Raw genomic sequence first — 17,617 nt, forward strand, 5'->3', positions numbered from 1 at the left:
TTCAACACAAAAAACAGCGACAATTTGTTGTTGATAAAGGACAGCTGGACATATAAAGGGTCCCATTACCTTCAGTAGCTTAGGACCTCATCAAACCTAAATCCAGCCCTCCATCCTTGTATGAACCAATTACTGTCAAGATCCAGAAATCTTTATGCATCAGTCAAATATTACTTCACTTTTCTAATGTCCTCTTCCCAGAACCAGGGGGAAAATGGGAATGGGACTTTTAAAAAATGCCATCACATCGCTGCTGCTTTTCTGTTAGGTGTCACTGGGCCCCTCCAGACATGCTTTTTATTGTGCATTCGTTATGATTCTGGGGCGGCCACACTGCATTATTTCTAATAAGTGCATTTTATGTAAATTCCTGCTGAAATTCCACAGCTTTTTATGCCACAAATGCTCCAGTTTATTTTTGCCCCACTTTTGTGGCAGTATAGCCCCTCTGGACAGCAATAACGTGGTGGCATCAGGGAACCATCACACACAAAAACACTAAAGTGGAATAAATTCACCACAAATCCACTCTTCTTGTTTCAAGAACATGTTGTGGAGTACACCCGTAATAAAACATTAGTCTGGAAGGGCCCACATAATAGTTTTCTTGTTCTCTCCAGAGTCACAGTCCAATTCTCTATATATCATAGCACACCATCAAAGAAAATAAACCCAAGGTACTTACCATCTGTTTATGGCTTGGAAAGAAGGTTTGCTCCACAAGAGGGAACTTCTCAGGACCCAGAGAGTTGAAGATTTTAATTAGCTGAGAGAACTAAAATGGAAAGAAAAAGGATTCATACAACTTAACAAGCACATACATATAACAATTCCTATCCTCAGGGGTGGACTTTGGCAATATGGCAACCTGAGGAAGGACAAAATCTGCTCCCCTCCCATTTCTTATTTTTACAATAACTTCTTTTGGTACATTTGCTTTTAAAATGGATATTCTGAATATTATTATTATTTTGTGCCCCCTCATCTCAGCACCCTATGGGGAACTGCCCACACCACCCTAAATCCAGCACTGTTGTCCTGCCCAAGGCCATCATCTTCTGCCCCAAAGAGCAAGAGCAAGAGCAAGAAATGGAACCTGCGGTAGGGGCATAAAGATTCCTAAACCACTCCTACTGAGTTCTATGTGGAAGCACAACCTTGGGACAACTTGGGACATAACTGAGATGCACAAAACCAAATATTCACAATAGATATTGGCAATTCCAGGAGCAAATTTATGCCCCCCCAATGTCAAGGCAAACTCCTTGACAAGCTCCCCAGTGAATGGATCCTACAGATAAAAGTAAAGTTCATTTGGGAACAATACTTTGCAAGGGGCAAAAATTTAGAGGCCAATTATGGGCAGCAGCAGGAGAAGCATTGCTTTCCTTTCCTGCTTGTGCTCCAAAAAATCCCACCTGTCATAATGAAAGGGCTTTTAACTTAGGGTGCTTCTTAGAAAATTAAAGTGCACATACTCTTCGACCCCAAAGAAGTGCAAAAATTATATGGCATGGTTGTATGCCTCTCAGATATTGATGGTCTTCACCATTTGTCTAAATTAACAAAACTATTCCTTCAGGGGGGAAATTAAATATTTGAGAAAATCCAGAAATCTTCCAACAGCATGTGACAGTGCAAAAAGTTACCAGCAAGCCCAGTCAGAGATCAGTGCATGCAGATAAATAAAATAGCCTGCCATTTCCCCCTGCGATTATTGTTGGCAACACAGGTTGTTGACCCAGCATAAAGAAGCGAGATTGCCTCTCCTAACTACTTACACTAACCCTGAACACTGATGAGAAAAGCAAAATAAAACTGTTTTGACTAGCTCAGTGAGCAAACATAAGAAGTTACAGCTGTGTGTTTAAGTGTGTGTATATGAGAGAGAGAGGATAGACACAACAAGCAAAAGAGGAGTGTATGTTAGTCACTGTACAATTATGTAGCACATTCAAAGATAAAAACATGTGTGATCTATCTTTTATATGCATGCTGCAGTTCACATGGGGGCAATCTGCCATTCCTTCACCAGGTTATGCCAATCCCTGGGTCCCAAACTTGTACAGAGCAGCAGCACACACAAAAAATGTTTATTTATTGGCTTCCAAAAAGTATACCCTGCTTTTCAAATGCATTTGCATTGCTCAGGGCAGCTGTGTTGCATTGCCCACAACCTGGTCACAGGTAGAGAAGGCGCTTTCTTTTTCATTCTGACCCCATCATGCTTTAGACACTGGTGTGACACAGAGAAAGGCCTCTCCAAGAGATCAAAGAGAACAAATAGGCTGATAGGGGAGGACCTCACAGCATATCATTTATATATTACGTATTTGTAAATGCTTTTAGCCTGCACTGGAATGCATGCTACCACATACCAATAATGGTGCATGAAATGCACTTCACATGGGTGACCTATAGTAGCTTTCCTACTTCGCTTTGGAAAAAAAGATATAAAGAAAAAAAATAAGGAAAGGTAATTAAACTTTCACTGTCTCTGGAGGGCCAGTAGAGAAAACAACATAGAATCATAGAATCATAGAATCATAGAATCATAGAGTTGGAAGAGACCACAAGGGCCATCGAGTCCAACCCCCTGCCAAGCAGGAAACACCATCAGAGCACTCCTGACATATGGTTGTCAAGCCTCTGCTTAAAGACCTCCAAAGAAGGAGACTCCACCACACTCCTTGGCAGCAAATTCCACTGTCCAACAGCTCTTACTGTCAGGAAGTTCTTCCTAATGTTTAGGTGGAATCTTTTTTCTTGTAGTTTGGAACCATTGCTCCGTGTCCGCTTCTCTGGAGCAGCAGAAAACAACCTTTCTCCCTCCTCTCTGTGACATCCTTTTATATATTTGAACATGGCTATCATATCACCCCTTAACCTCCTCTTCTCCAGGCTAAACATGCCCAGCTCCCTTAGCCGTTCCTAATAAGGCATCGTTTCCAGGCCTTTGACCATTTTGGTTGCCCTCCTCTGGACACGTTCCAGTTTGTCAGTGTCTTTCTTGAACTGTGGTGCCCAGAACTGGACACAGTACTCCAGGTGAGGTCTGACCAGAGCAGAATACAGTGGCACTATTACTTCCCTTGATCTAGATGCTATACTCCTATTGATGCAGCCCAGAATTGCATTGGCTTTTTTAGCTGCCGCGTCACACTGTTGGCTCATGTCAAGTTTGTGGTCAACCAAGACTCCTAGATCCTTTTCACATGTACTGCTCTCAAGCCAGGCGTCACCCATCTTGTATTTGTGCCTCTCATTTTTTTTGCCCAAGTGCAATACTTTACATTTCTCCCTGTTAAAATTCATTTTGTTTGTTTTGGCCCAGTTCTCTAATCTGTCAAGGTCGTTTTGAAGTGTGATCCTGTCCTCTGGGGTGTTAGCCACCCCTCCCAGTTTGGTGTCATCTGCAAATTTGATCAGGATGCCCTTGAGTCCATCATCCAAGTCGTTGATAAAGATGTTGAATAAGACCGGGCCCAAGACAGAACCCTGTGGCACCCCACTAGTCACTCTTCTCCACGATGAAGAGGAACCATTGATGAGCACCCTTTGGGTTCGGTCAGTCAGCCAGTTACAAATCCACTGAGTGGATTTAAGAGAGAATATTTTATACATCTATGGTGGTACTAGTTTGCTCTCCCAGCTGCTTCTCTTTGTCAGCGTACATTGTAGCCTTCTTTATCTTTGAACTCTGAAGCCTTAGTTTTAACGGGCATCTTTAGAATGTACTTGTGCCCACCTGAAACAAGTTAATGGGGAATAATAACCTTTTGCTGAATAGTTTTCCTTGCTTGCTTTGCATACCTCAGCCAAATATACTAATTAATTAATTAATTAATTAATTAATTGTTATGTTTGTGTGACCACAATAAGTGAGCTAACATCATCTGATGGTTTTAGCACCAGCATCTAGATAGGTATCAGGGAAATGAATCTTCCAACCATCTTAGCACCAGCTGCCCTGTGGGAAGGATCCTGGTGGCTTTTAATAAGTTGATGCTGTTTATTGCCATTTTAAAGAACATATTTTAATGTATCCTGGAAGGTGGGATATAAATAATTGTCATAATAAGTAACATTGGTAGGGTGCTTTGCTAATTCCAAGTAGCATGAAATACCATCACACTGTGGACAATCTAGTACCATATGGGAAGGTTAAATTCTGACATGGAAGTAAAATAAATAAACAAAGGAAAACATGCTAATCTGAGTGAAAATAAAGAAATAATCTTGTTCTGCAACTCAAGACTTGTTTATTTCTATGTTGTATATGTAGCACATTTTCAGCAAAACATTGATGAGCAGATGCCTAATTTCAAATATTTACTTTGTAGCTTACATATCTTCAGCAGAGTAATATTAATTCCCAAAGTTTGCTGTATCAATTTCTCAATAGTCTGCTATAATTTCAGGTCGGTATTCCTTGCCAGAGATGACCTCAGCAATGTAAGTTGTGCTTGAAATGCATTTCTGACCCATATCCAATCAAGTAAGCCAAAAACTGTTGCCAATGCCAATTTGACCTCTTTGATTTTATTAAGCAGTAGTGGGAGAAAGTAGAGTCTATGAGCTCATCAGGACTTAAAGAATCTGGGCAGCCCAATACCATAAATCACCTTATGATTACACAGTACAAATACTGTATGCCGCACATCCTAGGGGACAATGTAAAGGCACCTGGGACTACCACCTTGCTGAAGCAAAGCAAGTCTGGCTTGGATCATTGCCTAAATGGCTAGCCACCTGGGAACCAACTATATCTACATTTACTTGAGTCCCATGATGGAAAAATACAGGATATAAATGTAATAAAATATACAAAAATCCTGCACTTGGCAAGCCATGCTTTTCTGCCCCCATCCTGATATGATTAGGGGGAAATGGCACACTGCTGTGTTGTGATCCCTGCTTTCCATTCATTTTTCAGAATTTAAAATCTGCTCTGGAGGATTGGGGAAACAGGTTGGGGGGGGCACAAGGGAAAGAAAGGGGGGCAAGTTCCACTGTGTAAGCAGTAATGCTTGTGCTGAAGGGACCATGGCCTTGTAGTACTTTGAATGCCACCCCATGGATCTCTGGAGAGAATGGAATGTTTTAGTCAGACCCTGACACCTGCAGGATGGATCAGTGCCAGAAGTCTAAGCCTTTATCAGGTAAACTATTTGCACATGACAATCCTCCACTCTTCCAGATTACAGTGGTACCTCAGGTTACATACGCTTCAGGTTACATACACTTCAGGTTACAGACTCTGCTAACCCAGAAATAGTGCTTCAGGTTAAGAACTTTGCTTCAGGATGAGAACAGAAATCGTGCTCCGGCAGCGCAGCAGCAGCAGGAGGCCCTATTAGCTTTTTTTAAAAAAATGATATTTATTGTAGTTTCACATAATATACAAAAAACCAAAAACAACTTTCCAGAGAAAATATAAAGAGAAAAAAAAGAAAAGACAGAAAAAAAGACAAAAATTAAAAAGGAAAAAGAACATTCCTCATTTATAATCCTGATTTTCAGTAACTTTTTTCCGCGACTTCCCCTCGCCTCCCTTTCTTGTATTCCATGTCCAAATATTAGTTCAACAAGTTCTTATCCCTAATTTTTTAACCCTGATTTATTAATTATACTTAATACAATTTATGTATCAAATTTCAACTTATAAACATTGGTCATTGTGCTTAAAAACTTTTACTAAGATCGACCCAGTTTCCCTTCCACGGATTCCCCATCTTTGTATTGTATTGTATTGTATTGTTGTTGTTGTTGTATTGATAACAAAGCAAAAAAGAAGAAACATTAGAAAAAATCAAAATATATTTGTACACCCTTCGGATTCCCAAACCCCACCCTCCCTTTCCCGGTTTCGATCCCTAAATCATTATTTATTAGTCCATCTGGTATCAGCCTGGATTCCTCACATCAGAGGCTCTTAATCCTCTCTCAGTTCCTATCTGCCGGTTTTTTTTGATAGTCCTTTGTATTAACCACCAAATCTCGGAAGGGCTCTGTCCCAAAAATAACCATGTTCCTTCCAGCCGGGCCTCCATATTTAAAGGAGGGACTCAGAACTTGTTTCTTAATCCTTTTAGGTCCAAATGTCCCAAACTCTTCAGATCTCCACAATAGGAGGTCTTTCCATTCCTCCTTCTTCAATTCAAACCAAATTTTCATCACCCAGTCCTTTTTTTCTTTTATATCCATCTTGACAGGCCTCCGGCTCTCCTTTGCCTTCTGCAGCATTTCAGCCCCTCCTTCCTGCTGCTCCTGTTCAACCAATATCTATTTCTCCACTTCCTTAGGTTTCTCAAGTTTCCTTTCTTGTTCAGCTGCCTGGACTGTAGACAAAACATGACTTTGCTCTACCAATTTTCTCACGAGAAAGGCAACCTCATCCAGATCAGCTAGTATTTTCCGGCCTATTTCCATTCTTGTAGTGTCCCTGAACCCCCTCTAGAGGGATTCCGGTTATTAAGTATTCCTTACGCTTCCAGCCCAACAGTCCAGTTAACTTGTTTCAATTTCTTCTTTATTTTCAACAATTTATCACTATATTGTAGCAAATGTAACCAGCAAAAACATCAGAAACAAAGTTCTCTGTTTTTCCCCACTTTGACAGCTAATTTGACAGCTGTCAAAGTCTTCTATGTCTCCTCAGCAGGCTCCTCTCACGGATCACTCCCGGGTCCCGGGGGGGGGGGAAACTTTAACTCTCAAAGTTAGCTCTTATCCTCCAGCACGATTACTTATACTGTCAATCCATGTAGTTAATAGTTTAGTCCAATAAAAAGGAGATATTCTCTCGACCTTAATTATTTAGTCCTTGCTCCAGATTGTTTACAAGAAAGGGAAGACGGACTTCCTTTTTGCGTCTTCCCCGATCGTGCCAAATTCAATAAAATTTTTCCTTTTAGAAATCCAATTTCCGTATTACTCACGGGTTGTTGCTTTTAGGCCGAATGTTCCCAGGAAAAAGTCAGCGCTCTCCGTCCATGGCATGCGGCTTCACTCAGCAGGGGAAGCAGAGGACTCTCAGCACCACGCCGCTGCCCGTCCCCCGTTCCGGAGCCTTTAAAAATGCTCCTTCGCAGGTCGGGGGGCCGCAAATGGTGCCCGCCGAGTCACCAGGTCCACAGGCTTCCGCGCCTGTGGTTTTTTAGGGTCCCCGCGTCGCCGCCGCGGCAGGACCCGACCCCTGCTAAGCCGATTCCCTCCGGAGCTCGGAGGGAATCCGCCATTCGGCGATGGCGCTAACCCGGAAGTCTCCTGTTAGCTAAAGTAGTGCTTCAGGTTAAGAACAGTTTTAGGTTAAGTACAGACCTCCGGAACGAATTAAGTACTTAACCCGAGGTACCACTGTACTTAATTCCAGGCCAGTGGAAAATCCAGTGTGTGGTTGCCACATGCCAGACAAACAACACTTATAAAGTCCTGAGTTGCCTGTGACAGTGTTCTCTCAGCAAAAGCCAAAGGCCTGCTTTCCTCAGTTCAGCTATTTGGCCTATTAGGTATTGAGTTGGGCAGAATCCTCAGTCTCACAGCCCACCTGGTGTGCTTGAAACAAAATAACAACAAAATAATTTAGATTTACCAAAACAACCAAAGTATTAAATTGGGAGCTTTTTGCAGTACGGGGATCCTCAACTCCCCTCTCATTTCATGTAAGGAAGCTTAAGAATGACACCTACCACCCAGGGCTTGCTGCAAAAATTGTAGATGGAGAAAAGAGAATTGACACTGTGGACTCCGCCATATTGGAGGCCGATGATGAGGCTGCGGAAGTCCTCTCCTAGTGCCATGCTGTAAGCATGCTGCCGGATGAGAACAAAGTCAGGCTTGAAGGATCTAGAAGACATAATCAGAGGACAATTCTTAAAAGTCAGTCAAGTCATCCACTTCCTATCAGTTATTTCTTTTTTTGCTTCCAATACTTTTCCTTCCTATAAGTCTAAGATTTCAAAAAAGCACCAGTTATTGTTATAACTAGAGCCTCGACTAGAGCCAGGGCCTTCTCGGCTGCGGCTCCAATCTGGTGGAACGCTCTGTCACAAGAGACTAGGGCCCTGCGGGACCTGACATCCTTCCGCAGGGCCTGCAAGACAGAGTTGTTCCACCAGGCCTTTGGTCAGGGCGCAGCCTGACTCCCTCCTCTGGCAACCTGCTTAGAATCTTGCTTAATTAGTTGCCATTAATTTGATTTTAATTGATTTTATAATGTAATATTTTTAGAATGTGTGAATATTTGATTGTTTGATTGTTGATTGTTGTTAGCCGCCCTGAGCCCGGCTTCGGCTGGGGAGGGCGGGATATAAATAAAATTTATTATTATTATTATTATTATTATATTAAAGACACCAATAAATAAAATCCTTCATTTTAGGATTTACGAAACAGAACTGAGAGGACTCCAGGTACATTTCTCACAGTTTCCATTATGGGCTCAGACAGGAAGGCTCATACAGGAATGATCTACAACAAGAACTAAAGATAATAAATTAGGAATGGAAAAGTGTCTTTCCAGCCGTTCTCATATGAAAACTTTGGATGGCTTTGGTGGCAATTTTTTGCAATGTGCTGCACAGATGACAGAGCAAAAGCAGTTGCTGAATTCTTAAAGACCAATTTAAAGATCACCACATGGCATTTATGAATGAAAATATCTATCCATTAAAGACATATGGTCACTTTTTAGAGAATGTTTTCCCACAGAGAACACAAAGTGAGCATTGTCTGTTTTGTCATAGGCTGCATATATACCATACATTTAAAGCATAACCCCCCGAAACCTGTTGTTTGTTAAGGGTACTGGGGATTATAGTTTTGTGAAGAGTAAACTACAGCTCCCATAATTCTTTGGGAGGGGAAGTACCTTAAATGTGCGGGGTATATGCAGACACAGACTCCCTAGTTGATAGAAGAGTTCTCCTTTTGAGGTTTGCTTATTTATTAACTAAAACATTTATATACCGCTGTATCACAAAAATACATAGCAACAGTTTATACCTACCTACCTATCTACACCCCCACCAAACTTTTTATCATAAAAAGTTAAGAACAAGTTAAAAACAAAAAGAAGTTAAAATCAAGCACCAATAGACTATTGTGGGAAGGTTGCTGGTCTGAATCTTCCTTGGATAGAATAGACAAGTATAGAGGAGCTGCTTCTCACCTCTTGAATTCCCCTCCCTTGTAGATTAAATCTAAACATTTTAAAGCAGTTTTATAACTGGAGCTGTTTATTATTCAGGGTGTTTTCTGATGAATTGGGTTCAAACTTGGGAAAGTGTTTTAATATTTATTGGGTTACTTTTATTTCATTTCACTGAATTACTTTTTAGGCACAGTTTTTCATCACAAGAAGAGCTCTGCTGGATCAGACCCAATATCAAACCAGTCCAGTATCCTGATTCGTACAGCAGCCAGCCATGTCTTCAGGATGCCCACAAGCCAAAAGCAGTGTCCGGGGTGAGGCAGAGCCACTGCGCTAGCTTCCCACCAGGTGAGTCGCCATTGCCTACTGAGAGACAGACGGGTGAGGTGGTGGGTTGTCCAGCGCATTTGCTTCCTGCTGATTCCCCTGCTGCCTCACCCCTCTCCCTCCTGGTAGGCAACAGGCCCCCAACTGCTAGGAACCTAGCATAGAGGCTTAGCCCCACCTGGCAAAAGCTATACGCCTTCGAGAGATTATTTTCGCATCTGTTGTGGGACACCTGAGAATTGTAGAACACGAGTGAGCAGTATTTAGATCAGAAGCTACTGATATATCTTGGGGTGATTTGCAGTGTTTCTTATTTATTTTGACTTCATAAAATGTATTTACTGCTTGATTGTTATAACAAACGAATCACACAAACCAGTTTACAAAATAATAATAATGAATAACAATCAAGACATTCAACAAAATTAAACCAGCAACCAATTAACTAGCTGCTGTTTCCCTTTTATTATAGGTCCTTTGATATTAATGTTAGCTCTTAATGTCTCTGCCATATAGGACATCAGGCCAAATGGGAAGGCCTAGCATGCTGAACTAGGCCCAGGGGTGAGGTTCCCCATAACTGCCTCACACAGGCAAGATTCAGGTAGGTAGGCATGTTGGTCTGACGCATTCTAAATAAATAAATAAAAATTAAAAAAATTGTCCAGTAGCACCTTAGAGACCAACTAAGTTTTTTCTGGGTATAAGCTTTCGTGTGCATGCACACTTCTTCAGATACACTGAAACAGAAGTCACCAGACCCTTATATATAGTGGGACAGTGGGATGGGGTTTTTCTCAGAAGGGTAGTAGGAGATGGGTGATTGACTCAATGGGTATGGCAAACCTGTTGACGACTGTTAACAACCGCAATTAGTCCTACAGGAAAAAGCAAGGGATAGTATTCAGGTGACCAAAAATAGCTTTAGCATATGTAATAATCCAATATCTCTATTCAAACCAGGTCTGAATAGCTTATACCTGAAAGCTTATACCCAGAACAAACTTAGTTGGTCTCTAAGGTGCTACTGGACAATTTTTTCTTTTTTATTTATTCACACAGGCAAAAAAGAGAGGCCCCCACATTCAAGAATCCCTGCTTGGCTGTCCGGGTTCAGGACCTGCTGTGGGCTTGAACCCTGACAAGCACCATGCTCAGCTGACCAGCATGTTGTGACTAAAGAGGAGATTTGGAACTGAACTGTTTTCTCAGGACTCAGGGCAAAGAAGGGAGAATAAATAATTAGGCAATAAGATGTGACAGGCTGCACACTGCTGTGGTATTATTGGCCTCCTCAGGCAAAGTTCTGAGGCATAAATCCAGCATATATGTCACTTCAGCTAGCTGAGAAGAACGATAATCTCCCAAAGAATTTCCTTTTTCAGGTGTGCCTGAGCTAATAGGAAACAACAGTGATTACCTTAGAACAAACCCTGCGATGCACTGCAGCACCTCATGGACAGTCATTCACATGGGTCTTATTGAAGTAACAGGGCAGCATTGCTTTATCCTTTAGTGTAAATAGCTGAAATCATATTACAGTCATATGTGACAGAGACTTCAGGTGTAATATCCTTAGTGTTCTCTGGTTCAAGTAATTGCTGTGATGGCTAAATAAAAACCCAAGACTACAGTGAATCTGAGTCAACTATTCAGTTTCACAAACAGTGGTCAGCCAAAATTGGCAGCTGCCACAACTCTCTATATTTTCTGACATACAAAGGCTTGTCTCTGACTTGCTGAGCTTTGGAGACATTCACAGTATCCCAGATGCAAATTATAGCTTTAGTCCCCCTAACTTGAGCCCCCTGCAATCTTTTTTCTTTTCTTTTTTTGGTAGGAGGCGAAGTTTTAAAACTTCCTTCTCCCTGTGATTCCCCTTGTGCTGCTCAGCTGAATGGACTTTCAAGAAGGAAGGAAGGGAAGTAGGAGAAAGGAGGAAGGAAAGTGGGGGAAGGTAACCTTTTTTTGGGGGGAGCTGCATCCCTTCTTAACTGATCTGTGGGAGAGTATGCTATGGGCCATGTGTGATTAAGCAGTGGGTCAGAAGCAGGTCAGGGAGTGCAGATTGCAAACTGCTGAATTAGGGATAGGGGGGAAAGCATGTTCCATGGAGACTATGCATACTGACTGGAGAATGTGCATATTGCCCGAAAAATACACAAAAGCAGTTGAGATATGCATATTCATGAAGACCTGTTGGAGATTATGCATATTGGCCAGAGAATGTACAGAACTCAGTCAAGATGTGCGCATTCCCCAAAGCTTTTGGGAATTATGGATAATGGTTGTGAGAATGTACAAAAATCCTCCCCCCCCCCATATGTAGGAGAAGAAAAGATCTCATTGAATGTAAATGATATGTACAACTCTAAATAAAAAGAAATGTATATCATGTAAATACTATTACCAATATAAATATAACATAAATACGATTACTAATAAGTTATTTTCTAACAATGTTCCTATGCTATGTAGGTGACTATCTTTTTGTGCCTTATGGTGCAGATACATGACACACATTCTACAATCTTCAAACTGTATGCCTTCCCTCACCTTTTTTATACTGGCTAGTTTTATCATATTTACCAGCTCTCAGATCCTCAAAATCCAGTCTTTTATGGTACGAGTTCTTTTTTCCAGTGGGAACCTTTTTTTTTTTTTTACATAAGCAAACAATTTAACAAGTGGGTTTGTAAGTAAATCATGATTTAAGCAATGGGTCTGTAAGTAAATTGTATCTGGTTATAGTGTTAATTTTGTTTCTTACAAACCCCCAAAAGGGCCTGATTTGGGGGCTGATGCCCTCCTATTTCATCACTATTTTCCCTTTGTTTTAAACATCCTGCCCTCAAATATACTATTTATCTTAATCAGCCCATTACTATACCTGCTGATAGATTGTCTAACAAAGATGTATCTCCTATTTCCTCATTATAACAGACCATTAAAAATGGTGACTCAATTTTCTCTTGTATACCTGTTCTCAACATTAACCATATTCTTTGACTTTTATCAGTTTTTTGTGTATAAATACTATTTTTTTCTTGCATGAAGAATAAGTAGTTTTCTTAAATCTATGCACTAAATACAAATAAAACAGGATTCTCCAGGGAATCCTTCCTTGATCTCAAGGTAAAGGTAAAAGGTAAAGGACCCCTGGACGGTTAAGTCCAGTCAAAGGCGACTATGGGGTTGCGGCACTCATCTTGCTTTCAGGCCGAGGGAGCCAGTGTTTGTCCACAGACAGCTTTCCAGGTCATGTGGCCAGCATGACTAAACTGCTTCTGGTGCATAAAGGACCGTGACAGAAGCCAGAGCGCATGGAAACACCATTTATCTTCCTGCCGCAGCGGTACCTGTTTATCTACTTGCACTGGTGTGCTTTTGAACTGATAGGTTGGCAGGAGCTGGGACAGAGCAACCGAAGCTCACCCCATTGTGCGGATTCAAACTGCCAACCTTACGATCGGCAAGCCCAAGAGGCCCGCTCCCTTATATATCAAGGTAGCATACATAAGACACTCTCATTTTACCTCCACAACAATGTGAGTTAGGCTGAGAGATGGTGCAAACCTAGTCACAAAGTGAGCTTCATGACTGGACAAGGATTTGAACCCTATATATATATATATATGCACCAAGGTGGATTTTATGTACATCTTTATAACAACTGTTCACAGTTATATCTCAGGATAATGTTCAGATGTTATTTGGAAAGGGTGTGTGTGATTAAAAATGAACCAGAAGGGAAAAGGGGGCTTGGAAAGTGGATTGTTTCCCAGGATCAAGTGAAAGTCATATGGAGTTCCATATGTGAACAACAGAGTAGAATCAGAACCTCAAATGCTGACCTTTGTCCCCCCCTTTAAAACTAGACTCAATAAAAGGCCATGATGAAAGGAGGCAAATTATGATAAGAATGATACATGACCAAAAACAAAACAAATTTAAATAGGGCTTTCATCTTTCCTGTGATTTAACTATCAAAAACCTGGGTCCTGGTGGGCGATAACTCCTTCAGATAAGGAATATGGGATGTGAAAGAACTTTGGAAGGTATTAATACCCCCAATCTTTCCCTGCCCTTGTCTGCTAACAGTATTTTTTATTTTTATTTTCTGGCAGCTGCCTCCACTCCAAATGTTTTCCCAATAACTGTCAGCATCTTTCTCACACATAGGCTGGACGCCAGCTGCTGAGGAGTTAAAGAGGGACATTATTCATCCAGAAGATAAGCAAACCCACAACGAGAGTAACCCCCCTGCCCCAAGCAGCTGTTTAATAGCAGCAACTGGAGAAGAGACGGCAAAAGGCTGAGAAAAAGAGAGAACTTTCTATCCCCCCCACCACTTTTAAAAGAAATCATGGTGATGGTGACAGATTAAGTCAAAGTAATTTGTATAACTGCATAATTTCTAGACCTTATATATATCAATCTGTCTGGGATGCTTATAGCCAGATCCCATGAGCCACCCTATTGTCAAGTAAGAGTTTTAACATGGGATGAAACGGCTGCTGTGTCATGACTAGCAATATAGCACTCATATTTATCCAGAAAAGAACATTTCAAGGCGGGTAACGGCATTTGTACACTACCAATAGTCATCATTGTCAGGTGCAATATAGATGCGAGGCTGCTGAAGAAATCCCGGTCTTCTGACAAGCAATATTTCAGTTACATTGGCACCTAATTTGTTTCCTGCCTCAAGGTGTTGGTGATGCCATTTAAAGCCCCCAAACACTTTGGGACTCGGATAAATGAAAGATCATATGTTTCCACATGAACCTACCTGCATTCTATAGTCATCAGAACAGGCCCTCTTACCTCTTCCTGCCACTCCATGATGGCAAGACATAGTTAATGGTTTACTGTAAATGCACAGGTACCTGCAGGTTCAATCCTCCCTAGTGTAAGCAGGAGCTGCAAATCATAATCCCTGTTATAGTGCTATGTCTGAACCTGGGATTCTGGCATGTTTTGTCTTGGCTTCTGGCCATGATATGTTTGAGCAAAACAAACCATGGTTTCTGATTTGGACATTACAAAACTGGTCATTTGAAATCAACATCTACATCTCCCCCTTCCTCACTTCTTCAGCTTCAGGCCACATGCATCTCTCATCTCTTCCATCTTTTTTCCAGCTTTTGTCGCATTTCCCCATTCCCCTGAGTTAATCCATCCCTCCTTTTCAAACCTATACCATCTCTTGTTTCCCTTGGCCTGCTGCCTTCTCACCAAGCTACTGATTTATGCTTCCAGGCAGGGTTGAGAAGACTTCAGAGTTGCAGGATCTACTTCAATTTAGTTTTTTGCTAGAGCCCCAAGATCCACCACCTAGAGCCAGTTGCACAACACATACACTTAGAATGGAAGAATGCTGAGCCCAGGAATTTGTTTTGTGTAACCATTTGGGATGAAGCCCACAAGCCTTCCACCCAAAAATGCATTCCTAGTTACCTCCCCCCTCAACATTCTCACCCTTTAGGCTGGTGTTTTATGGCAGGTGTCTTCTGCAACATGCAATCAACAGAATAATAGTTTGTTTGTAGAGGATCCATTCTGCTTCATTACTTATTCTGCAATGTTTCCCCGATGCTACTGCATGATTGCTACCCGTAGGTGTTATAATGCATCCAAAGTGCACAATGATGGAGGGACATGTATTGCAACAAAATGTGACAATAATAAACTGGAATATTTGTTACAGAATTTCCGCAGGAAGTCACAGGGTGTGCACTAATTGGAATTCAAGAACTGAGAGTGCCTTAAAACTTTTGCGGGAGCAAACAGTATTGAGAGCGGGACTACGTATGTCTGCTCCAATAGCATCACAAGCACAAATCACAATGAACGTGCAATCAAAAGAAGTGTGCATGCACACAAAAGCTCATACCTAGAACTAACTTAGCTGGTCTTTAAGGTGCTACTGGAAGGAATTTTCTGTTTTGACTATGGCAGACCAACACAGCTACCTATCTGTAAGTGCAATCAAAAGGATACCTTCTTGATTTCAGCAATATAACTGGGGGCAATTGTGTTAAATGGGAATGCAAAATCCTTGCTGATCAACTTTAAATCACTCAAAGATCTACAGGTAGATCCTATTCTGCCTTCTGCCCACCCTAGGCTCATGTTTCTCTCCCTTCCCACGCACCACCCCTCCTTCCTTATGGCTCCAATTTGCTCTGCTCCTTCTAGGATATTATAAGCAGTTCAGCCAATGGCAGCCAGAGAATGTCTTCTGCTCCTCCCTCTCTTTTTCAGTCACTTCCATCGCAAAAGCTCTATAGTGTGTTTCAGTACAGAGTAATACAATCTGGGCTAACACTGTGCAAAATGTGGATTTGTTTTCTGTTTTTATACACAGCCCTGTTGGAAATATAGACACATGCTATGAAAAAGGAAGGTAACTTCCTTTAATATAGCAGGTTTCCCCAGCCTGCAGAGTAAGAGAAGGCAGTGAATATGGTTTTATTGCATGTATTTTATTAATGTGGACTGTTTCAAGAATTGTTTTAACTACCACTATTTATATATTACTGTTGCATTTGCTTGTCTTATCACTCTAATAATATTGTGAGCTGCCATGAGTACATTTTCTTGGCAGGAAGGTGTGGTAGAAAGCCTAGCAATAAATATTTTTTTTAAACATCATGAAGTTGTCATAAGGCCGTGTATATTCAGGCCACAGACAATCTGGAATTCCTGTGCAACAGGTCACAACTGTGTCAACATCACACACTAGGACTGGCCAACCAGAATCGATAGGAAAGTCACTTTTAATTAAAGGATGAATAGATTTATACCAAGGAAACAGAACAACCCTTGACCTCTCCATAGTTCTGACAGGGGAATTTTAGCCAACCACCATGGTAAGAATGAATGCATTTATACAAAAGCATTGAAATACAAACAGAGACCACAGCATTAAACCACTCCCTCCTGGCACTAAGAATCCCTTTAGGGGCTTTGCTCTTCTCCAGGGCTTGACTCATTGCCCTCTCAGCTTTTGTTATCTCCTCTTGATCAGGCAGGAAAACTTGGTTCTTTATACCAAGCCAGGTCACTGGTCCATCTAGCTCAGCATTATTTACACTGACGGACAGTAGTTCTCCAGGTTTCAGGTGGAGGTCTCTCCCAACCCTACCTGGAGATGCCAAGGATTGAACTTGGGAACTTCTACACTAAGCTACCACTAAGATATATTGATCTACAATGACTACTACTCTTGTGTTTGATCTGTATCTTGCTTCCCATTATCTCTACCTTTATTGAAAAAGGCTAGACATCACCTTGCCAACAAAGGTCTGTATAGTTAAAGCCATGGTTTTCCCAGTAGTGATGTATGGAAGTGAGAGCTGGACCATAAAGATGGCTGATCACCGTAGAATTGATGCTTTTGAATTATGGTGCTGGAGGAGACTCTTGAGAGTCCCATGGACTGCAAGAAGATCAAACGTATCCATTCTGAAGGAAATCAGCCCTGAGTGTTCACTGGAAGAACGGATCCTGAAGCTGAGGCTCCAGTACTTTGGCCACCTCATGAGAAGAGAAGACTCCCTGGAAAAGACCCTGATGTTGGGAAAGATGGAGGGTACAAGGAGAAGGGGATGACAGAGGACGAGATGGTTGGACAGTGTTCTTGAAGCTACAAACATGAGTTTGACCAAACTGCGGGAGGCAGTGGAAGACAGGAGTGCCTGGCGTGCCCTGGTCCATGGGGTCATGAAGAGTCGGACATGACTAAATGACTAAACAACTAAACAACAACAACAACAACATAGAGCCCCATAGGTGGTTCTCTAGATCAATCTTTGTGGTATATCCATTCTGGTATATCTGGGCTTTATCATACTAAATGCATTATATTAAATGGTGGTCCCCACAGCAGGAGAGATTTAGCTTAAAATGGTACTGAAGTTAGCTGCTAACTTATAAACACGGGTTAACTCACAGTTGTGCAAGGAATAAATTAACCAAGAGATCACCGACAGAACTTTATTAAATTCTCATACTCAGGGTTGGATTTAGGTTTGATGAGGCCCTAAGCTACTGAAGGTAATGGGGCCTTTTATATGTCCAGCTGTCCTTTGTCAACAAAAAATTGTCACTGTTTTTTTGTGTTGAATATAT

General features: G+C 41.5%; 1 protein-coding gene across 3 annotated transcripts in view; it reads right to left on the reverse strand.

Annotated features, from left to right (window-relative positions):
- SYN3 (synapsin III) overlaps nucleotides 1-17,617 on the reverse strand; it is a 181,413-nt gene that overhangs the window by 129,073 nt on the left and 34,723 nt on the right. For all 3 annotated transcript variants that reach the window (XM_081879476.1, XM_081879477.1, XM_081879478.1), the window contains 2 exons: nucleotides 7,692-7,848; nucleotides 686-775 (listed from right to left, as the gene is read on the reverse strand). In XM_081879476.1, the coding sequence (XP_081735602.1) occupies nucleotides 686-775; nucleotides 7,692-7,848 (247 nt within the window). The remainder of the gene's footprint in view (nucleotides 1-685; nucleotides 776-7,691; nucleotides 7,849-17,617) is intronic.

This window comes from Podarcis erhardii (assembly GCF_964252035.2).
Source record: "Podarcis erhardii genome assembly, chromosome: 10".
NCBI lineage: Eukaryota > Metazoa > Chordata > Lepidosauria > Squamata > Lacertidae > Podarcis > Podarcis erhardii.